This window comes from Trachypithecus francoisi, unplaced genomic scaffold (assembly GCF_009764315.1).
Source record: "Trachypithecus francoisi isolate TF-2019V2 unplaced genomic scaffold, Tfra_2.0 Lachesis_group4, whole genome shotgun sequence".
NCBI classification, from domain to species: domain Eukaryota; kingdom Metazoa; phylum Chordata; class Mammalia; order Primates; family Cercopithecidae; genus Trachypithecus; species Trachypithecus francoisi.
In genome coordinates, this window is record NW_022681469.1 from 138,328,004 (window position 1) to 138,350,690 (window position 22,687).

Below are 22,687 nucleotides of genomic sequence, written 5' to 3' on the forward strand. Positions count from 1 at the left end.
TATGCAGTGTACTGTTGTGACCCTGAGGATGTTACGGCTTTGCCTTTTCCTCCGCCCCGGGCCATTAGGGGAAGAGCTTTAGAACAGCAGTTGCTTGGATCTGTGGGGTGTCTATAGACTCTCCTGTCAGGTCTGGTGCCCTGGATGGCACTTATGCCAAACAGCACATCTTCTGTTTGGGAGGCATCTAAAGAAGGATGTCTCGTCACTTCCTTGGTAGGGTTTTCTGCCTACTTTATAATCCCTCAGATTTACCCACATGTCAGTCAGTGTTATTTTTCTCAGGGGAGTTTCTAGATATCAGCCCCCTGTTTTGCCTCTCTCCTATTCCTGTTCATGTTTCTCTTAGACCTCTCCTGTTACTTCAAACCCAGTCAAAAGCATCTCTGCAATGAGCGCCCCATTTTCATGTCCTCATGATACCACTTGGCTTTAGAACCCAGAAGAATCTTTGCCCCTCTCCAACCCTGCCCAGTCACAGATTTTGCTTCTTAACATGCTCTTGATCACTCTGTTTACCCTGGCAGACTTACCTAGGAGCTTCCTGGCACTCCTGATGTATCTCTCTTCCAGGTCTCTCTTCATCATCAGTCTTCTCAGGAACCATCACTGGTTTGGGATGATGCCTCCCAGCCCACCTGGCAGTTTGGGCTTCCTCTTCAGACCTCCTATGTTCCTAGCCTTTCCTTGGTCTTCTTACCAGAGCTGTCTGCTACCACTCCTGGCCTGGTGCTTACCCACTCCATCTACTCTCTGTCCCTCATGAGGGTTGTGGAACCTCCTCTTTCCCCTCATGAAGTCAGAACCCACCTATCTCACTGGACTCATCTGCCCAGACAGCCATGCCATGCTCCCTCCCTAACTCCAGGCTCTTGTAGCACTACAGGTTGTGTTACTCAGCAGCATGACCCATGGCCTCCACCCTCATCGTCACAGCCATTAAGGTAGTTACTCAGCAGATACTGTGTGGCAGATTCCCGCACACTGCGGAAAAATATCTGGACCATGTCACTTCCGTGTCTATAACTCTACAGCGGCTTCCTGTTGCATGTTGAATAAAGCCTAGACTCCTTGCTCTGCTGATGTCCTGCGTGACCCAGGACATACCACCCCTTTCACTTACCACACTGTGGCCACACCTGTTTGTCACCACTCTGGCCGTCTTTCTCTTCCTCAAACTTACAGGTTGGTTCCTCTTCAGAGTCCTTGCTCTGCTGCTTCCTCTGCGTGGAGCACACTTCTTCCACCTTGTCCCCAGCCTTCATTTCCTTGCCCCAAGGTTGCCTTCTCAGAGAGGCCTTCCTTGATTCCTAGCTCCCTGTCTGTAGGCACTTTTTCCCATCTTTCTGTTTGACTTCCTTCAGACACATGCCAGACACAACATATGCTGAAAATCCTTATGGGTTTTCTTGTCACCTTTATCTCTTACTGGAAGGGGTGGGGTCTGTCTGTCCTTGGTGCCTGAGGCACAGTTGTTATGTATAGCAGATGCTTAGATGAAGGATGGACCGAGATTCATACAGAAAAAGTGGTAGAGATATCAGAGGAAGAAGAGGTGGTCTCTAGTTTGGTGGGTCATAAGAGGTTTCACACACACAGTGCTGGCATTGGGGAAGGCAGACAGAGTGGGGAGCAGCCATGACATCAGCTCTGTGTCTTGCATCTGTCTCCTGCCCCTGCTTACTCTGTATCTTGGCATTCATCTTACCTGGTTCATGTGTCACCTCTAGCACCTGCTTCACTCTCTAATAAGTACATTAGTGTTAGGTGTGTGTTTTTTCTCCCATTAGAAAGTAAGTTCCATGGGCAGGACCTTTTAGGGATTGTTCATAGCTGCATTCCTGTGACTAGTAAGCAGTAGGCTCTCAGTACTTATTTTCAGAGGCATGATTGAATTATAAGATGCTTGACACTCCATATTCCTTGCTGTTCAGAGGCCAGTGCACCATGTTTTTTCTTGTTGATTTGAAACTTCCTTCGCCCTTCTTTCAAAGGGCCTCTAAACTGGGAATGTGCCTCTGTACTGGGAACATTCTTAAAGGTGGCCTGGGGTAGAGGGGGATCAAGTCAGAGAGATAGGTGGCAGGCATTGAGCTTGGCTCTTATTATATTAGCTGCTGAGTCCCTTTTTTTTTTTTTTTTTGGAGACAGAGTCCTGCTTTGTCACCCAGGCTGGAGTGAAGTGGCATGGAACCTCTGCCTCCTGGGTTCAAGTGATTTTCCTGCCTCAGAGTCCCAAGTAGCTGGGATTACAGGCATCCACCACCACACCTGGCTAATTTTGTATTTTTAGTAGAGGAGGGTTTCCCATGTTGGCAAGGCTGGTCTCAAACTTCTGACCTCAGGTGAGCCGCCTGCCTTGGCCTCCCAAAGTGCTGGGATTACAGGCGTGAGCCATTGTAGCTGGCTGAGTCCCTTCTTGCAAGAGCTGGGTTAAGCTGCCATCTTCCGTTTCCTGCTGCTTGTGCCAGCTTGCTATCTTCTGGCAGCCAGGGCTTTGTGGTCATCAAGAGGAATGGGCTTCTTTCCTCCAGGGAGTTCCCCCAGCTCACGCTGACAGTGTGCCACGTCCCAAATCTTTCTCTTGTTTCTCTGTGGTCTCTTCTCTAGTTCCTTTTCTCTGAGTGTTTCTCATTCAGTGTTTCTCTCCTTCTGTATTCTGTCTCCTCTCCTGGTAAGCAGTGCCTTTTCCCGGAGGCCTGTCTCCTCCCTACCAACCAGATCCCACTGGGCCTGGGTCTAATTTCTCCATCTTTCTCAGGCATAAGCATCTCTGCCCAGTGGCATTGGCAAAGCCCTGGGGAAGCCAAATTGAAGCTGATTTGGTTCCTATCCAACTGTTTATCCCTGGAGCTTCCGTCTGGCCAAGACTGGGGAGATGACACACACAGGACTGGGTTTTGCCTTTGACTTACAGTCCAATGGGTCAGTGCCCGCAACCCATGTCCAGCAGTCCTGCCGGGGGTGTTGAGTTGCTGCAAGGTTCATGCTAATAGCAAGTCAGAACGAATCTTTACCAGAGTTTTTCTTTTTTTTTTTTTTTTTTTGTAAGAGTTAGGGTTTCACTCTGTTGCCTGGGCTGGAGTACAATGGCATCATCCTGGCTCACTGTAGCCTTGAGCTCCTGGGCTTAAGCAATCCTCCCACCTCAGCCTCCCGAGTAGTTGGGACTGCAGGCATGTGCCACCACTCCTGGCTGATTTTTGTATTTTTGGTAGAGGTAGGGTCCCACCATGTTGCCCAGGCTCGTCTCAAACTCCTGGGCTCAAGCGACCCTCCTGCCTCAGCCTCCCAATGTACTGGGATTACAGGCATAAACCACCACACCTGGCCCAGAGTTCTTTTTTTTTTTTTTTTTTGAGATGGAGTCTTGCTGTGTTGCTCAGGCTGAAGTGCAGTGGCATGATCTTGGCTCACTGCAAGCCCCACCTCCCGGGTTCACGCCATTCTCCTGCCTCAGCCTCCCGAATAGCTGGGACTACAGGCGCCTGCCACCACACCCAGCTAATTTTTTGTATTTTTAGTAGAGATTTGATTTTACCGTGTTAGCCAGAATGGTCTCGATCTCATGACCTCGTGATCCCCATCCGCCTGACTTGGCCTCACAGAGTGCTGGGATTACAGGCATGAGCCAGCGCACCTGGCCCAGAGTTCTTATGAATAATTAATCTTACAGGAAAAGAAAGCCATGGCCCCATGTCACCCATGGAGAGACAGGCCCTGCTAGATAGAAAACTTGCTCATGGGTACCTGTCCGTGAGGGGCTTGGCAGGTTCATGGTTTTAACTGTGTGATTTCATGTTGTGTCATTCCTTTGTGGTTTCTAATAAACACAACCTACCGTAGTCTGTGTTTACCAAAGAATCTCAAGCCTAGAAGGACCTGCTGCCCTACCTGCCAGGCTTCACTGGAGCCAGGGCAGACGTGCACAGGAGTGGTGGGCAGCCTTCCAAGGGGCCCAGTGCGTGTATTTCTCCGACTTGCTTCTCCTTTTGGGTGCTCTGCGTTCAGGAATATGTAGATATGTTTTGTCTTTTCAAATCCATATACCTGGTGTGGCCAGGTGGGTATTTGACACACGAATGTATAGCAGTCGTTGGAAACTCCACAGCTCATGTTTTCCTCATAGTAGATGTGTGCTCCCATCTCCGTGCCTTTGTCCCTCACAACCCCCACCCTATGGCAAGTCAGGCCAGTGTCCTCCCAGCTGCAGAGCTGAGAAGGCTGCACAGTTGCCTACTGAGAACCTGGTTAGCGGGCTAGAGCAAAGTGAGAAGGGGCCTGTGTCCACTCACAGTGTTACTGTCGGCCCAAGCTCTTTGGGGTATAGCGGAAAGTCATGGTAGGTGCGGTGAGGAGAGATGGAACCCAAGGTACTGGCTACGGAGCTCACTTGTGTTTCGTTTCAGGGCTCTCTTTACCTATGAAGGCAACAGCAACGACATCCGTGTGGCTGGCACAGGGGGTGAGTATGACTCCAAATGGACTTGGGGACACCAGGAGGTAGGAGGGTGATGTGTGCAAAAGAGAGGATTGTGACCATCAGCAGTCCATCTCAGCTGGCATTTCAGCTATTGCACAAGAAGAAGGGGACTCTATCACACAGGTGGCCTCTGCCAGTGGCTCAACACCTTCCTCCACTGAGGGTGGGAAGTGGACTGGAGCATGCCTCCTGCAGACCCACCCCACATTAACTCCATTGGGGGTTCCCTGGCCCCTTGATCAGGATATGAGCCAACAACAGACAGGACCGGGGGTCAGTGCACTCAGCCGTCTTGGTCCATTGAGCCACATGGGGCTTCCAGTGCTCACTGGCCACTTCTGGCAGGCCTTTGGTTTCAGATATATGTAAGTGAAAACATTCCTTCTTGGCTCTCCTCCCCTCTGAGTGCAGGGGAGTGCTTTTTCTGTGTCTACGTGGGGAGAACTGAGAGGGAAACAGGCCTCTCCAGCTTGTGGGCAGCCTGCGTCCAGGGAGCTGTGGTGGGAAGCTCACCAGTCCCAGAACTGGTGCTGGTGGAAAGAAGTTCCACAGACATGTCCTAGTCTCCCTTTGTCCTGCCCTGATCTTGTGCCGAGTGCTTGCAGGGGCCCCATCCTCACTGGGAGAGGCAGTATCACTGCAGATAGTCACGGGGGAGGCTCTGGGGGTCTCTGCAGGAAGGACAGGCTCTTGGCCAGCACAGAGCAGAGATTGTCAGGGTAGGCTGGGTCAGAGTGTGACCTGTGGGCCCCCCAGCTGACACCCTTGACTGCTCCTCCCCCAGAACTTTCCTGACCCCTCCCTCTGTCCTGAGCCAGACATGGCTTCATTGTTCAATGAGTGCTCGGAGTGTGTTCTCCACGGTTTGGTGGCTGTTGTTGGTAGAAAGCCCCTTCCTTTCACAACCTTTTCGGGAGGTGTCCCCTTTCTAGAAGGATCGCCATTGAACAGTAGATATGTGGTGTGGCAGGTGACTGGGAGTTGCAGGCATCAACAACTTGAGTTTTCTGTCATCATCCCCAGTGGCACAAGACAGGGCTCTGCTGCAAACACAACAAGTTACTGTCCCCAGAGTGGGGACTCATGACCGCCTCCACTTATATGGAGCCCTGTAACTGAAATACCTGATCAGCTCTTCCTCCTTATAACCTGGGAAAGCTTGTGGGGGCTAAGCCTCAGTGTCAGGGGAGAATCGTTCAGAGCTGCCCACTCCTGCGCTCCCCCTGCCCCCATCACCCTCTCTTCTGGAGTCTGTGAGGGCTGAGCCAGTTATGCTGCTGCAGGACGTTCAATCTGGTCTGGCCCCCTAGGCGGCCCTGGAGCTTGAGCAGACACAGGTGCAGGCAGTGGTGACTCTACAGGCCCTGCTATTCTGGGCCCCTTTGCAAGGTTGAGGCAACAATAAAATTTTGATGGAGACATCCTCCATTTGGAAGTCTGGTGGCTGGTTTGCCATGGAAGTGACCCTGTGTTTATTTCCAGAATTACCTCTGGGTTTAGAGAAGTGGTTTTTAAATGAGTGTGAGTGAAAAAAATTACCTGAGGTACTTGTCAGAATCACAGACTCCTAGGTCCCACCCAGCTCTCATCGATCAGTTTACTGGGGCTGGTGCCCAGGACTCTGATTGTAAACATGCCCCAGAAAGATTCTGATACAGGTAGAGGTGAGAAGCCCTGGTTTAGAGGCAGCTTGGCTTCCCTTCCTGGTGGGACCAGGGCCAGCAGGGAATGTCAGGGCCACCCCTGACCTTCCTTGTGACTCTGCTGCAGAGGGTGGCCTGGAGGAGATGGTGGAGGAGCTCAACAGCGGGAAGGTGATGTATGCCTTCTGCAGAGTGAAGGACCCCAACTCCGGACTGCCCAAATTTGTCCTCATCAACTGGGTATGTGGAGCTCATTTCATTTAGGTGTGACCCAGGAAATCCCATTGTCTTCTTTCCTGTTTTGACTTGACTTCAGGAACAGAGTGTTTTACAGGCATGACTTAGTGGATCAATAGAACAGCTCTGAGCTGGTGAATGAGCAGACTAGTTGACAGATTCATTGTGTCCCAAAGAATAACTGTGGCTTTGCTATGCAGAATTCACCCTCCAAGCCTAGAGTTCTTCCTGCAAAATGGAGTAAAAGCAGTCGCAGGGAGTCCTTGCTTCGTGCTTTAGGGTGGTGGTTCTGATGGAGTAGAGAGCCTGAGGGAGTATTTAGGAGCCTGGCAGCGCAGGGACAGGGCCTCCTTGGTCCCTTGGTGGGGATCAAGAAAACTCTTGAAGGCCGGGTGCGGTGGCTCACACCTGTCATCCTAGAACTTTGGGAGGCCGAGGCGGTTGGATTGCCTGAGCTCAGGAGTTTGAGACCAGCCTGGGCAACACGGTGAAACCCCGTTTCTACTAAAATACAAAAATTAGCTGGGCGTGGCAGCATGCACCTGTAGTCCCAGCTACTCGGAAGGCTGAGGCAGGAGAATTGCTTGAACCTGGGAGGCAGAGGTTGCAGTGAGCTGAGATTGTGCCACTGTACTCCAGCCTGGGCGACTGAGCAAGACTCCATCTCCAAAAAAAAAAAAAGAATGAAAACGAAAACTCATGAAAACTCATGCAATGCTCCCACAGGGAAAGCCGGTAGCCGTCCTGCCAAGGGAGCGTCCATGAGCCCCTTGGAGGCATGGGAACCTAACTCACCAGTGTGATGCAGTCAGAAGAATTGGTTCTGCTTTGGGGATTGCAGTTTTCTCTTTTCTGGGACACAGGGTAGATGTTGGGTCCCCAGGGGAGGGAAGTGGCTCTGGGGGAGGCCTGGGTCATTCTGGGCATACTTGTGTTACAGACAGGCGAGGGTGTGAACGATGTGCGGAAGGGAGCCTGCGCCAGCCACGTCAGCACCATGGCCAACTTCCTGAAGGTGAGGCCTGGCGAGGCCTGCTCCACTGGGAACAGGCCTCACAGGCTTGAGGTCTCCCAGGTTCCTGGGTGCAAGCAAGTGGGAATCTGAACTGGATTCGGGAGTGTGCTCTTGGCTAATGCTCTCTGCCTGCCCTTCAGGGCATGACTGGAGGCTGCTTCACTCTCCATCAGCGAATGCATGGGAGGTCAGGATGTTGCCAGGACCACCTACAGGCCGGTCTCAGTGGGGCAAAATAAAGGACCATGCTGGAACTGGTGCTGTGAGAAGGCTGGGCCCTGGTTCTGTTTTGTTTTATGATGCCTCTAAACAGCTTAGTAATACCGTCAGGATTTGGAGGAAGGGGAGAGTGCCCACCATCGTAGCACGCACATGCCCTTTTGATGCATTCCTTTCCAGCCCCCATTTCTACATGGATTTATGTCAGTCCTATAATAGAACCTTTTTAAATTTTAAAAACTATTTGTAACAAAAGCATTTGTTGGTCACTTGTCAGGTAACTTTTTGCATTTCGCTGGTTGCATTTCTCTGGCAAAGGAGACTCAGAATTTTGATTTCTGGTTCTGCCAACATTTCTTCAGCTATACCTCAGTTTCCATCTAGGAGCCGATAAGAGAATTCCCAGCTTATCAGGTATACAGGTTTGAGTATCCTTTATCTGAGATGCTTAGGACCAGAAATGTTTTGGATTTTTTCAAATTTGAGAATATTTGCATTAAATACTTACCAGTTCAGCGTCCAAAATCCAAAATTCTCCAGAATCTGAATGTGTTTTTTTTTTTTTTTTTTGAGAGAGTCTCACTCTGTCACCCAGGCTGGAGTGCAGTGGCGCTATCTCAGCTCACTGCAAGCTCCGCCTCCTGGGTTCACGCCATTCTCCTGCCTCAGCCTCCCGATTAGCTGGGGCTACAGGCACCCGCCACCACGCCCAGCTAATTTTTTGTATTTTTTTAGTAGAGACGGGGTTTCACCGTGTTAGGATGGTGTTGATCTCATGACCTCGTGATCTGCCCGCCTCGGCCTCCCAAAGTGCTGGGATTACAGGTGTGAGCCACTGTGCCCAACCTAGAATCTGAAATTTTTTGAGTGCTGACATAATGCTTAAAGGAAATGTTGATTGGAGTAGTTCAGATTTCGGACTTTTAGGTTAGGGATGCTCAACCTGTATAGTAACAGTGAATGAGGTCATGGGTCTGGCTTCTCATGAAGATATCAGTAGCTTACTTTTTGTAGAAAACGTGTATGGCATTCTTTTATCAGAGTTGTTTGTTTGTTTGTTTTGAGATGAGACTCATTCTGTCACCCAGACTGGAATGCAGTGGCATGATCTCGGCTCACTGCAGCCTCTACCTCCCAGGTTCAAGTGATTTTCCTTTCTCAGCCTCCTGAGTAGTTGGGATTACAGGTGCCTGCCACCATGCCCAGCTAAGTTTTGGATTTTTAGCAGAGATGGAGTTTCCCCACGTTGGCCAGGCTGGTCTGGTATCCCTGACCTCAAGCGATCTGCCCTCCTCAGCTTCCCAAAGTGCTGGGATTATAGGCGAGAGCCACCGTGCCCGGCCCAGGGTTTTTATAAATTTATATGTAATAGTTGCACATATTTTTTGCATACATGTCATATTGTGATATCTGTATACAGTGTATACAATGAATCAGGGTAATTAGCATGTCCATCACCTCAAACATCTATCTTTTCTTTGTGTTGGGAACATTATAATTTTTCTGTTCAAGGTAATTTGAAATATACAAAATTATTGTTAACTACAATTTCCCTTCTGTACTATTGAATACTAGAATTTATTCCTTCTATTTAACTGTATTTTTGTACCTGTTAAGCAACTTCTCTTCATTTTCTCTCCCCCATGCCCTTCCCAGCCCCTGGTAACCACCATTCTGCTTTCTCCCTCCATGATACCCACTTTTTTAGCTCCCACATATGAGTGAGAACATGCAATACTTGTCTTCTGTGCCTGGCTTATTTCCCTTGACATTATGGCCTCCAGTTTCATCCATGTTGCTGCAAATGACAGGATGTTATTCTGTTTTATGGCTGAATAATATTCCCTCGTGTTTATATACCACATTTTCTTTACCCTTTCATCCATTGATGGATGTCTTTGTTGATTCCATATCTTGGCTGTTGGTAATAGTGCTGAACATCAGAGTTGGATATGTCCCCAGCAGTGGGATTGCTAGATCATAAGGTAGTTCTGTTTTTAGTAGGACTAAAATAGCCAGGTGTGGTGGGGGGCACCTGTAATCCCAGCTACTCAGGAGGCTGAGGCAGGAGAATCTCTTGAACCCGGGAGGTGGAGGTTGCAGTGAGCTGAGATTGTGCCACTTCTCTCCAGCCAGGGCGACAGAATAAGACTGTCTCAAAAAAGAAAACCAAAAAACCATACTGTTTTTATAATGGCTGTACTACTTTACATTCCTACCAACAGTGTATAACAGTTTCCCTTTCTCCACGTCCTTGTTAGCATTTATTTTTTGTTTTTTATCATAGCCATTCTAACTGTGGTAAGATGATAGCTCATTATGGTTTTGGTTTGCATTTCCCTGATGATGGTTAGTGATGTTGAGCGTTTTTTCGTATGTAGTTAGCCATGTGTATATCATCTTTCTAGAAATATCTGTTAAGGTCTTTTGCCCATTTTAAAATCAGATTATTATTTTTTTGCTACTGAGTTGTTTGAGTTCCTTTTATATTCTGGTCGCTAATTCCTTGTCAGATGGATAGTTTGAAGATATTTTCTCCCATTCTGTAGGTTGTTTGTTTACTTTGTTGATTGTTTCATTTTAGCTTTTGTTTCATTTTTAGCCTTTTAGCTTGTTGTAGTCGGATTAGTTTACTTTTGCTTTTGTTGCCTGGGCTTTTGAGGTCTTAACCCAAAAAAATCTTTGCCCAGACCAATGTCCAGGGGCGTCTTTCTAATGTTTTCTTTGAGTAGTTGCATAGTTTCAGGTCTTACATTTAAGTGTTTTTAATCCATTTTGAGTTTTTTTTTAATATGGTGAAAGATGAAGATTTGATTTCATTCTTCTGCATGTAAATATCCAATTTTCCTTGCCCTGTTTATTAAATAGACGGTCCTTTCCACAGTGTGTGTTCCTGCCACCTTTGTTAAAAATGAGTTGGCTGTAAGTGTGTGGGGGTGGTGCTCTGTTAGTTTCCATTGTTCTGTATGTCTATGTTTATGCCAGTACCATGCTGTTTTGATTACTATAGCTTTGTAGTTTAATTTGAAATCAGGTAGCATGAAGCCTCCAGCTTTGCTCTTTTTGCTTTGGATTGCTTTAGCTATTCAGGGTCTTTTGTGATTTCCAGATGGCATTTAAAATTGGTTTCCATTGATTAGAAGGAAGGCCTTTGATGCAAATCATGCCTGGGCTGTCTACTGATATGCAGCAGGGAACATCTACAGAAGGAACCGCTGGATAACACAGTAGAGGGCAAGGGTTTCACATGAACTGGGACAAATATGAGGGGTTTGCTCCAAGTTGGTTTGTTTGAGCCCTTGAGGGGAACTCATGCCTCAGTTTTCAGCAGCCAGACAGGTGCCTTCTGGTTTCCTGATTCTAGTCTTGTGTGGTGTAGTAGTGGCCTGTGCTGTGTGGACTGACAGGAGTTTGGCCCATAACCTGGGCTGGCAAAGCCTTTCTTTCAAGTGCTGTTCCTGCTGCAGGGGGCCCACGTGACCATCAACGCACGGGCCGAGGAGGATGTGGAGCCTGAGTGCATCATGGAGAAGGTGGCCAAGGCTTCAGGTGCCAACTACAGCTTTCACAAGGAGAGTGGCCGCTTCCAGGACACGGGGCCCCAGGCCCCAGTGGTGAGTGCTGCCTGCCCATCGCCAGTCCTTTTGTTGCTCAGGGCCTGAGGGCAGGGGGCCAGGAATGTGCACTTCCCAGCACCCAGGCTGGCTGGGCCCATGCCTGCCTAGTTTCTGCAGGTGGTAACCCTTGAGTTGTGGGGAGTGCCCGCTGACCAGATGAGCAGGAGTAGCCCTCTGACTTTGCCTAGGGCTTGGACTAGCTGTTCTTTAGCCTTCATCTGGAGCCCAGCCTGTGTGATCAGAGTGGAGGCTCTGCAGGATGCATGGCTATGATAGTCTGGCTGCCCTCGAGGTCATGGCATTGGTACATCCTGGGCTGCCCCTGGAGGTAGCTGCTGTGGAGGGACTAAAGGGGGCATCAAGGCAGAGCCTGAAACCAGAGCAGGCCCCTTGGAGTCATGTGAGATACCTGTGGGCCTGCGGCCCCGGTGCTGTGTGGAGCTGATGGCTGGGAGCTGCGTCCACAGATGTGCGGTTGGGCTCAGTGGTGGTTCCTTGGACGCTCTTGTGCTAGTCAGCTGTCTGAGTGCCCCTGGCCAGAGGTCTGCTTCAGAACTGCCCAATGTCTAGGAGTTTGCAGGTGGAGTATGGGGGCCTTTCTTGCCCTGGCCCCCATCTATGAGGGCCAAAGACCACCAGAGACCCCTCTAGTGTTGTCTGGGATTGAGCCTCCCCCTTGGGGCAGTGTCCTGGGCTTCTTTCAGGTCATCTTGGTATATGTCTCCTTGAGGGTCACTGGGCAGTGCTCTGCTGCCTCTGCTGGCTCCAGTCCTAGCAGCACTCACCTGTGCTGTCACAAGTTTAGTGTATTCTCTCCTCTGGTGCCTGTGGGACTGGCCTTCCACCTGGGTCCAGGTCTCTAATGAGTGCTGTCCCCTACAGGGCTCTGTGTACCAGAAGACCAATGCTGTGTCTGAGATTAAAAGGGTTGGTAAAGACAGCTTCTGGGCCAAAGCAGAGGTGAGTGCCGCCCCAGGGCGTGCTGGGCACATGGGAGTGTTCTGCTTGCTGTGGCTCAGCTTTCTTCGCAGCGAGCTCGTGAAGCATCTGCTCTCCTTGGTGCCCATTACAGATGGTCACACTGAGGCTCGGGTAGGTTAAGCCACAAGGCTAATGAGCGACTGGCTTTGGTGCCCGTCTTTGGCCATATGCCTAAAACCCAGTCCTGGGCAGGGGATTAGGCTGAAGTGTCAGCACAGGGCTGAGCGGGCAGCGGCTCTCCCTGCAGAAGGAGGAGGAGAACCGTCGGCTGGAGGAAAAGCGGCGGGCTGAGGAGGCGCAGCGGCAGCTGGAGCAGGAGCGCCGGGAGCGTGAGCTGCGTGAGGCTGCGCGCCGGGAGCAGCGCTATCAGGAGCAGGGTGGCGAGGCCAGTCCCCAGAGGTGAGCCAGAGGTGGAGGCTGGCCTGGGGGACCCACCCTAGGGCATTGCTGGGCATCCGCTCCATCCCATGGAGGCAAGGAGGACTGAGGGGTGCGGCGTGAGAACCTGTGGCTGTGCCTCAGCTGTGCCCCACCCGGCCCTTCCCAGCAGGACGTGGGAGGAGCAGCAGCAAGAAGTGGTTTCAAGGAACCGAGATGAGCGGGTAAGATGAGGGTGCTCTACTTGTTTGGACCTGTACTGGTCACACACACAAGTCCCTGATCATGGATTGAGGGTCCAGCCCAGACCTGGGCAGAAGCTGCCCTGCAGTCAGCTGGGGCAGGTTGGAATCTGGGCAAGAGCTGACAGTAGAGAGGAAAGTCAAAGGCGGAAGCTTCGGGCTTGGACCACACCTGGTCCTGGGGGAGGCCCTGTGAGCCCCTTGGCTTCTGTGTTTTACTTCCCTTTTTAAAGGTACTTTTTAATTTTAAATGACTTCTCACCTGAGAACATACTTTGCTTCCTGGCCCCATACTCACCCTTGAGGAGCTACCGGACTGACAGCTGGAGGGGCTGTGATCTGGGGAGAGGTGGTGAAAGTTTTGCCCACTGCCTGGGTCAACATGTGCTTCCCTCCAGGAGTCTGCCATGCACCCGAGGGAGATTTTCAAGCAGAAGGAGAGGGCCATGTCCACCACCTCCGTCTCCAGTCCTCAGCCGGGTGAGACCTTCCTCTGGGCCTGGCCATGAGGCAGCAGCAGGGTGAGGGGGATCCTGGGGTCCTATGTGGACTCCCCTGAGGCTAGTGACATGCATCGGTGACAGGGATGAGTGAGAAGGGACACCTGGAGCCCTTGACCTCATCCGTGACCACACTGGTCACCAGTTTGGCCTCCAGAAGATACTGGGCTGTGCTGTCTACCAGGTCACCACATAGCACATGGCCCTGGGGTCTCTGTTCCTGCACTAGCCAGGGCAAGCCCCATGAGACTGCCTCTAGCACACCAGGGTGGAGGGTGCTGTGGATGTGGGTGGGTGTGTGTGTGTGGGGGGGTGTGTGTATGTGCGTGCGCATGCGCGTGTGCAGCAGGTGGTGTTTCTGAAGTGATGTTGTATTTATTTACCCGGATTTGCAGGCAAGCTGAGGAGCCCCTTCCTGCAGAAGCAGCTCACCCAACCAGAGACCCACTTTGGCAGAGAGCCAGCTGTCAGCGTCTCAAGGCCTAGGGCAGGCAAGGCGCTTGTCATCCCATGGGGACCCTGGGGGACAGCAGTGGAGAAGGGGGATGTGTGGGAGTGAGAACCCGTTGTGTTCCCTGGTGCAGATCTCCCTGGTGAGGTGCCGGCGCCCAGCACTCCTCCATGTCTGCTGCAGGCAGAAGAGGAGGCTGTGTATGAGGGACCCCTGGAGCAGGAGACCTTCTACGAGGAGCCCCCACTGGTGGGTTCCTACAGTGGGGCTGGGGCCAGGAAGGGGCTGCATACTCAGGAACACTTACCACGGGCCAAGTTTTCTGGGGGCATGCAACAGGTTTTAAAGCACATGCATTTTTGGAGCAGCCCTGTGCTATAAATTGTCAGGGCAAGCACCACTCTATAGGAGGTGCTGGGTGGGAAGGGGACCTTGCAGCCCATGGCTGAGGTATTTGCGCACTGCCCTGTGGCTTCTGTGCTCTGGTAGGGCGGGGACAGCAGCAGCCCCCGAGCCTGTAGACTGCTTTCCCTCTGTGTACTCCCAGCTTGACCCGAGCCATGTGGGGCAGAGCAGCGACTGGGTGTTAAGGGCTGAGTCTGGGGTAACACCTTTGTCATCCCTGGGCAGGTGCAGCAGCAAGGTGCCGGCTCTGAGCACATTGACCACCACATTCAGGGCCAGGGGCTCAGTGGGCAAGGGCTCTGTGCCCGTGCCCTGTACGACTACCAGGCAGGTAAGGTGCCCTGGCCTGGCTGGCACGGACCACAGGTTCCTGAGGTTAGGAGACAAGAGGGTCTGGGGTTTTATGGGAAGATGGCACCAGGGGGTGTCAGGAAGAGAAGACAGGAGGGTGAGTGGTGCGTTTAGGGGTAGAAGCACCTCTGGAGTGGGGGTGACTGTGGCACTGGAGTGTCTTGCACAGCCCAGGCCTCCCCATGTGTTCCTCGTAGCTATTTGCTGGCCGCTGATGTAGAATCCCAGTTGCCATCCTTGTCACAAAACATGGGGTCTGAGCAGGGAGGTGGGCCAAGCCTGGATGCTGGTTCCCCAGGCGTCCCTGGTGGAAGCCTTGGAAAATGGGATGGAGGCTCCCCACGGAGCAGGCTGGTGTCTACACTAGCCTTTTTCGGGAATGCTCTGTAGGAGGGTGTGCCCTGAGGCTGTGGTCACCAGAGCAGCATTGGGACAGGGTGCAGTGTTGGCCAAGGCTTAGCAGCATGGCAGGGATATTTCTGAGGAGGAACCAGAGCCACAGCGAGCTGTACTGCAGCAGGGTAGGGCTGCCGTGTGCTGCCCAAGCAGGTGGGATGTGGGAGGGAGCCCCTGATATGCATCTGGGCTCATCCTCTTTGCAGCCGACGACACAGAGATCTCCTTTGACCCCGAGAACCTCATCACGGGCATCGAGGTGATCGACGAAGGCTGGTGGCGTGGCTATGGGCCGGATGGCCATTTTGGCATGTTCCCTGCCAACTACGTGGAGCTCATTGAGTGAGGCTGAGGGCACATCTTGCCCTTCCCTGCTCAGACATGGCTTTCTTCTTGCTGGAAGAGGAGGCCTGGGAGTTGACATTCAGCACTCTTCCAGGAATGGGACCCCCAGTGAGGATGAGGCCTCAGGGCTCCCTCTGACTTGGCAGACTCAGCCTGTCACCCCAAATGCAGCAATGGCCTGGTGATTCCCAAACATCCTTCCTGCATCCCCCTGACCCTCCCACACAGCTTGGCTCTTGCCCCCGACAGGATACTGAGCCAAGCCCTGCCTGTGGCCAAGCGCTGAGTGGCCACTGCCAAGCTGTGGGGAAGGGTCCTGAGCAGGGGCATCTGGGAGGCTCCAGCTGCCTTCTGCATTTATTTGCCTTTTTTCTTTTTCTCTTGCTTCTAAGGGGTGGTGGCCACCACTGTTTAGAATGACCCTTGGGAACAGTGAACGTAGAGAATTGTTTTTAGCGGAGTTCGTGACCAAAGTCAGAGTGGATCATGGTGGTTTGGCAGCAGGGAAGTTGTCTTGTCGGAGCCTGCTCTATGCTCCCCACTCCATTTCTCTGTCCCTCTGCCTGGGCTATGGGAAGTGGGGATGCGGATGGTCAAGCTTTCACCCTGGGTATTCGAAAACAGCAGACACAACATGTTCCTCCACACGGCTCACTCAATGCCTGCCGGCCCCAGTGTGTGCCTCAACTGATTCTGACTTCAGGAAACGTAACACAGAGTGGCCTTGGCCTGTTGTCTTCCCCTATTTTCTGTCCCACCTCTTCCGTGTCCCTGAAGAACAAATATGCTTTTGGACCACGGATTCCCAGTTTGGTCTACACAGGCTCGCAGCTCTGACCTGCCCTGCTATAGCCTGAATGCTCCCATGTGGGAATAGCACCCTGCCGCCTGCCCGGTGTCTGCCTCTGCTCTGTGTCTGGTGTGAGCACCCTCACCCTGAGACTGCGGCTGATGATGATCAGCCACCAGGAAGAGGCTAAATGTTAAGATGGGACTGAAGTCGGAGTCTTCCTGCGTTCCAGTTCCTCTGGGAGAGAGGCCAAGGGCTGCCCTGCTCCCAGCTTCAGGGAGCCTCACAGTGGGATGGCCCAGTGTGGTGTGAGGTATCTGGCGCCCACCGAGCATCCAGGGAATTAGGTCCCTCCTGTGCCCCAGAGCTGCTAGGCAGACGTGCGTGACTCGAGGCGTCACCTGCTGGTGCCTGGGGTGAAGGCTGCATGGAGTCCAACCCTGCTCCCGGCTTTCCTGTGCTCAGGCCTCTCCCCTTTTTGCCAGGGCTTCCTGGTGCCTCTCCCATGAAGAGGGAACTTCCCCTCCACTCCCATGGAAGACCCAAGTTTGGGCTGTTGCCAGCTTTGAGGCCCCCTCTGGGCTTACCTGTCCCCACCCAAGAGTCAGGGCTCAAAGTGCCACCTGGGGGTTGCAAGGACAGCAGAGGACCACCTGCCCTCTGTAGGAAGCTGTCCGGGAAGCCATGTCCTGGCTGTGGTCCTTGCTCCCCATGGGGAGAGCCGGGTCACTTGGCCTCTTCTAACTGTCCCCAAGCACACCAGTTCTAGAGCATGGTTACTAAGTGGCTCTGAAGCTTCAGGGTCACCATAGGCTTGTCCTGACTGCAAACTCATGGAGTGGTTGCAGCCCTGGCTCAGTGTCCTGATGTCTAGGGGTGGGTACTAGGCTCCTGCCCCTGGTGACACGGGCATGGAGTGGGGGAAGGTGGATGGCTGCACCCCTGGTTCTGGAGTCCCCATAGCTGATGGTGGGGTGAGCCTGGCATGCCCGGCTGCGCTGGAGTCCAGGCTGTGGGAGGAGGTGCCTTTATTGCCCAAGCCCAACCCGTCACTTGGCCTTGCCCTGGGCTGCCACAGCCTCCATGGCCTTCCGCACCGTTTCCTCATCACCCAGGAACTGCATAGGCTTGGTGGGCTTCAGCTCCTTGTTCAGCTCATACACGATGGGGATCCCCGTGGGCAGGTTCAGCTCCATGATTGCCTGGTCTGACATCCCTGTGCCGGAAGGAATAGGTGTCCTTAGCCCCTCTGTCCCCAGCCTATTCACACAGCAGACACTATATGACCTTTATGGGCCACAAAGCCAGTTCCCCTGGCACCAACCTTTCCAGCCCTGAGAGCGAGGCCACAGAAATGTTGCCGAAGGTCAAGGCATAACTGAGTTAGACGAGCAGGCTACAGAAATAGCCCAGTGGTGAAACAAATGGGGACTTCAGCCCCACCCAAGTGGCTGTGACCTGTGGTGGTGCTGTCCATAGTCCCCTCAGCCCAGTGTGACTCCAGCCAGACTGAAGTTGAGGGTCAGGAAGGACACTAGCCCTTTGGTTTCTTTTTCTTTTTGAGATGGAGTTTTGCTCCTCTTGCCCAGGCTGGGGTGCAGTGGCGCGATCTCGGCTCACTGCAACCTCCACCTCCTGGATTGAAGCAATTCTGCTTCAGCCTCCCAAGTAACGGATTACAGGTGAGCGCCACCACACAGGGCTAATTTTGTATTTTTAGTAGAGACAGGTTTCACCACGTTGGTCAGGCTGGTTTCAAACTGCTGACCTCAGGTGATCCACCTGCCTCAGCCTCTCAAGGTGCTGGGATTACAGGAGTGAGCCACCGCGTCTGGCGCCCTTTGGTTTCCAAAGTGCTCTAAATTCTAGACATCCTGAACAGGAGCAAGTGTGGAATGGAGCTGGAGGAGGGACAGGGAGGCCAAGCCTGGTCGAAACCTGACCCTGCCTGCCTCCTGCAGCCCCCGAGCTGGGAATAGCAGCTCGACCTTTGATATTCGCGCCACCCCACCCCTGCTCCATGCAGAAAAGTTTAAGAGAATGTTCCCTGGGGATTCAGGGACTCCCACTGAAATCCCCTCATATTCACCACCAAAAGTGCATCCCCTTTCCCCAAACCAGGCTGTGGGAGGGTCACGGGGCTGGCATGAAGCCTCCAGAAGGGAGGGGAGGCAGGTGGTCCTTCCTTTTGCCTGGCCCCAGTGCCAGGTGCCAGGTATCCGTGTTTGGAGTTGGCAGGCTTGGGGCGAGCTGGGTCTCCGGGGCCTGCCGGTCTGGGTGCTCTGGTCAGCTGCCCATAGGCCCCAGGAGCAGAAGGTTTGGGGCACACCCTTCTAGCCTTTCCAGGACTCAACAAGCTTTAAGGTCATTCAGATGCTAATTTAGACTGCCCTGGTGTCAGAATACTAAGGTGGGAGCCGGAGTGGAGGTGCTGGAGGTGCCAGTCACTCTGGGTGAGGCCTCACTGCACCCATGCATCCCGGGCCTGTTTGTCAGCCCTTGCTCTTCAGTGGGAGCCCCGCCGCAACCCCGGAGTCCGGCCACTCCATAGTCTTGCATCCCTGTTTTGATTGATCTTTCCTTTGTCCAGAGAGGGGCTGCAGAGGGAGATAGGTGGTGGAGCTCATGCAGGGAATCTGAGGACCTGAGGGGGGAGGGTCCTGCGAGGGGTCCAAGCTTACACATCAAGAGGCAGTCAGTACTGGAGGGAGCCCTGGGAGCTCCCCACCACCCCAGAAAAGGGAGAGGCCCAGAGATGGAGGTGGTTTGTCCAGGGCCCCCGGTAAGCCGGGATTTGGAGCTAGATGCTCTACGCCCAGCCCCTCTGTTTCCTAGCTGGGTGTCCCTGGGCAGATGCCCCTTTGGAGTCTGCCCCGCCTCGGGACACAGCGAGCTTCAAGTGCGGTCAGCCCCTGTGGAGCGTGTCCCGGTTACACAGAAATGAGGGAAGTTTCACAAAACTAAAAAATGGCTGCTTAGCCCTCCTTTTTCAGTGAACAATGTGGAGCCCCACGCCTAGAAAGTGGTCTGGTCCATGGGCTAGAGGCTTTGCTGAGATGAGAAGCCAGCTGAGGCTGCTGCCCACCCACCCCGCCCGGGCTTCTGAGGGCCGCCTCACCTTCCAGGTGCTTGACAATGCCCCGCAGGCTGTTCCCGTGAGCTGCAATGAGCACTCGCTTGCCGGCCTTGATCTGGGGAACAATCTCCTCGTTCCAGAAGGGCAGGGCCCGGGCAATGGTGTCCTTGAGGCTCTCGCAGGTGGGCAGTTCCCCGGGCTTCAGGCCTGCGTACCGACGCTCCTGGGGGACACAGGCACACTGCTTTCCCACCTAGCGGGCTCCCACCCAACTACCCACCCCGCAGCTTCCCCGAGGCCTTCCCAGCGGAGGCAGCCCACCTTGCTAATGGAGTTGTAGTAGGGGTGCTTCTCGTCCATCGGGGGCGGCGGGATGTCAAAGGAGCGCCTCCAGATCTTCACCTGCTCCTCCCCGTGCTTGGCGGCCGTTTCTGCCTTGTTGAGGCCTGTGAGGCCCCCGTAATGCCGCTCGTTGAGGCGCCAAGTGCGCACCACAGGCAGCCACATCTGGTCCGTGCCATCCAGGATGGCCCAGAGGGTGCGGATGGCCCGCTTCAGCACCGACGTGTAGCAGATGTCAAACTCCATCTTGGCGTCCTTGATGGCCTTGGCTCCCCGCTTGGCCTCCTCGGCCCCCTTTTCACTCAGCTCTGCATCGAACCAGCCACAGAAACGGTTCTCCTGGTTCCATGTGCTCTCGCCGTGCCGGACCATCACAAGGCGGTGGGTGGCCATGGTGGCAGCAGGGACCACAGAGGACTCTGGATGGGGACGGCTGCTGCCCTACACTCCCAGCTTTATAACAGTGTCTTCCCAGCCCCCACCCCAGCCAACTGCCAATCAGCATTCCAGGCGGTGGCAGGTGACCAGTAGCTGAGCTGCTGGGGGCTGGGGGCCAGGGGAGCAGGCCAAGAAGCTGTGCTTAAAATAGCCCTATGCATCCACCAGCTCCTGGCCTGGGCTCAGGTGGCATGTCCATAACCAGCTGGCACCCAGAGCCTAGGCTGAGTGGGGCTGCTGGTCAGGGATGGGCGTGAAGGGCAGAAGTCTGGGCTAGGGGAGACGGGGGCAGCAGGGACAGAGGGGCTCTCCAGGTCAAGGCTCGGTGGCCGCATCAGCCACTCTCTGCTCAGGCAGAGGCACAAACAAAATCCCAACCCCTTTCTCCTGTGATTGACAGCCAGGCTGGGAGGGGGCCCTCAGCAGGCAGAGAAGGAGAGCCAGAGGAGCTGGTGCAGGCCACAGCTTTGCGGAGGGGAGTCTGGCCTTGTGGAAGGTACCAGGCAGCAGCAGCAGCATGGGCAAGGGCTGGGGCTGAGCTGGGTTTCCAGGACAAAGGGAGAAAGGGTCCCTGTCTTTCGTCTGGGGTCCCTTTGTCAAGGTCTCATCCATACCTGCCACATGCTCCCACCCTATCTGCCCTCATCCAAGCCACGCTCACCCTCCTAGCTGAAACCACCTTAAAAAAGAAATCCAAGGGGGTTTGGGGGTAGGACTGAGGACTGTCAGAAGTCTTGATTGTTAGGTAAATGCTCAGCTTAGGAACCCACAGCACAGGCTGAAGAGTGGCATGGATTTGAGTTCAGGACCAAGACTTCTGCATTCAGGTTTGAGGGATGAGGGCCACCAGGGCAGGGAAGAGACTATGAGCAATAAAGTCACAGTTGGGGCCCTAATGAAGGGGCCTTGGCTAGACCCTTGGGCATGGGCCCCTTCCAGGGCCTCCCACATCCTCCCACCCCAGTGACCACACTGTCACCTGCCACACTTCTGATAACAGGAGAGTATGGGTGGGAGGCCAGCAGAGGGACCACCACTCTGAGACGTGGATCTGAGTGTGCAAGAAACCCTCGACAGGCCTTCATCCATCCCTGCTGGCCCACCTGAGGAGGGCCTCCTGGCTTGGGGCCTGTGAAGCTAAGGCTCTGTACCCAAAGGTTGGCACACAAGTCCCAGTGGGCAGAGTCCTGTCGGCTGCCAGGAGCCCCAAGGCTGGCAGGTAGAACCCATCCCTCCTAGCAGTGCCATGCGCAGGTCTCACTGTTCCACACTGGTCCTGATTGAAACCACATCTCCTCATCTTCTTTTGTCCCTTTGACCAAAAGAGTCGACTCACTAGCCCAACTAAACATGACTGAGGACCAGGCTCTGGCAGTCCCACAGGGGCCAGACATGAAGCCCATATTTCAGTGGAGGAGGGATCGTACCAGCAGCTAAACATGCCTACCATAGGTACCACCAGACGCTAGGAAGGAAAGACCATAATGTACTGGGAGAGAGGGGAAAGGAGAGGCCACGGACACCCCTGAGGTGACATGTGAGTGGAAAGAGCAGAGTGCAAAGGCCTCAGCTATGAGGAGTCTTACAGGGAGAGCAATCCAGGTAGAAGGGTTGGCAAAGACCCAAGCCCTACAGAAAGCAAACAAGCTGGGGCAGCGACCATCAGGGGCACATGGCAGAGAGGTGGGCTTTGTGTCCCAACACAGTGGGAATCACTGGAGACGCTGAAGCATGGTCATACATTTTCAAGCCACTTGCAGCTGTGTGAGAGCGGGAGTAGAAGCTGAGCAATCTGCAGATCCCGACAGCTTTGATAAGAACAAGGCCGCTTAGCCAGGGCTGGGTGCAGAAGCAGTGGCAAGGATCCCCCAGACCTGGGAGACCTCACTGCCAACCAAGCAGGAGGTGTCAAAAAGGAAAGGGGAGCCCAGAGAAGAGCTGGGCTCCGGCTGACCCTTGGCCCTGGCTTGACTCTCCTTTGATTCATTCGACAAGTAGTTGCTGGCCTCTGCAGTGTGCCAGAGCTTTCTTGGAGGGGTACAGGGGTAGGAAAACCAAAAGCTGCCCTTGGGGCCTCCATCCAGGAAGGCATGACATGGTGGGTGGCGAGGAAGGCTGCTGAGTCAACAAGGTGGTCCCAGGAAGGTGGAGGGAGCATATTCCCATGTCTCTCCCACTGACAGCCACCAATCCTGGACAGATGCAGGAGCAGCTCTGAGGGATTAGTAGGCAGATGAGAAAAGGAGACCAAAGTTCCGCAGATAAGTGGTGAGGTAACCAGTATTGCCTAGCCTGGACACACAGGCGGCTTGAAAACTGAAGTGCACCAACAGAAAGAGCTCCGGGAAGAATCAGAGGAGTGGGATGTGAAGCCCCTTGAGGTCAGCGAGTTGGGGAAATCCCTCCAATTTTTCCTTTCTTCTCTACCCCAGTTCCTGGGCAGTAACATGGAGGTGGCAGTGGTGGCACAGTGACGGTAGTGTGAGCTGGGTAGGCACCTGAAACCTGAGAAGGTAATGCTACCCTCTGACGGGGCAACCGCCTTCTGCGGCTCCTTTCTGTCCCCCTGCGCTGGGCCCTGGATGCAGTTTCAGGGAGTATGCAGAAGGGTAGGGAAAGAGCCCCAAATTTCTGGCTGGAGGTCTTGGAAGGGATGTCGCAGGGAGCTGCTGTGTTTCAGGGAGAGTACAGAGAAGGGAGAGATGAAGTGAGCGATCCAGTAAAGTGATATGTGAACTCATCGGCTTGCTGCCAGGCTGCGCACAGGGCTGACCCTAG

At 53.7% G+C, this 22,687-nt stretch overlaps 3 protein-coding genes across 10 annotated transcripts in view; 1 reads left to right on the forward strand and 2 right to left on the reverse strand.

Annotated features, from left to right (window-relative positions):
- Positions 1 to 1,350, reverse strand: part of LOC117073293 — a 16,829-nt gene extending 15,479 nt beyond the window's left edge. The window contains exon 1 of one of the 3 annotated variants that reach the window (XR_004433196.1): positions 534 to 1,348. Coding sequence is in view for 2 of the 3 variants with exons in the window: in XM_033193999.1 (XP_033049890.1) it covers positions 534 to 607 (74 nt within the window). In the remaining variant the exon portion in view is untranslated. Of the gene's footprint in view, positions 1 to 533 lie in introns of all 3 variants that reach the window. The other 2 variants (XM_033193999.1, XM_033193998.1) reach the window with 2 other exon arrangements.
- Positions 1 to 16,063, forward strand: part of DBNL (drebrin like) — a 17,187-nt gene extending 1,124 nt beyond the window's left edge. For 2 of the 6 annotated variants that reach the window (XM_033193988.1, XM_033193992.1), the window contains exons 2-13: positions 4,410 to 4,465; positions 6,254 to 6,366; positions 7,304 to 7,378; positions 11,065 to 11,211; positions 12,097 to 12,174; positions 12,443 to 12,594; positions 12,743 to 12,797; positions 13,214 to 13,295; positions 13,711 to 13,806; positions 13,900 to 14,015; positions 14,397 to 14,502; positions 15,125 to 16,063. In XM_033193988.1, coding sequence (XP_033049879.1) covers positions 4,410 to 4,465; positions 6,254 to 6,366; positions 7,304 to 7,378; positions 11,065 to 11,211; positions 12,097 to 12,174; positions 12,443 to 12,594; positions 12,743 to 12,797; positions 13,214 to 13,295; positions 13,711 to 13,806; positions 13,900 to 14,015; positions 14,397 to 14,502; positions 15,125 to 15,264 — 1,216 coding nt within the window. In that variant the 3' untranslated portion in view covers positions 15,265 to 16,063. The remainder of the gene's footprint in view (positions 1 to 4,409; positions 4,466 to 6,253; positions 6,367 to 7,303; positions 7,379 to 11,064; positions 11,212 to 12,096; positions 12,175 to 12,442; positions 12,595 to 12,742; positions 12,798 to 13,213; positions 13,296 to 13,710; positions 13,807 to 13,899; positions 14,016 to 14,396; positions 14,503 to 15,124) is intronic. The other 4 variants (XM_033193993.1, XM_033193994.1, XM_033193989.1 and 1 more) reach the window with 3 other exon arrangements.
- On the reverse strand, positions 15,643 to 21,805 carry PGAM2 (phosphoglycerate mutase 2). Its single transcript, XM_033193995.1, has 3 exons — positions 19,451 to 21,805; positions 19,172 to 19,352; positions 15,643 to 17,269 (listed from the first exon to the last, which is right to left on the reverse strand). Exons 1-3 carry the CDS (start codon positions 19,862 to 19,864, stop codon positions 17,103 to 17,105), a joined length of 762 nt encoding a protein of 253 aa, XP_033049886.1. The 5' UTR covers positions 19,865 to 21,805; the 3' UTR covers positions 15,643 to 17,102.
- Positions 21,806 to 22,687: the final 882 nt, after the last annotated feature.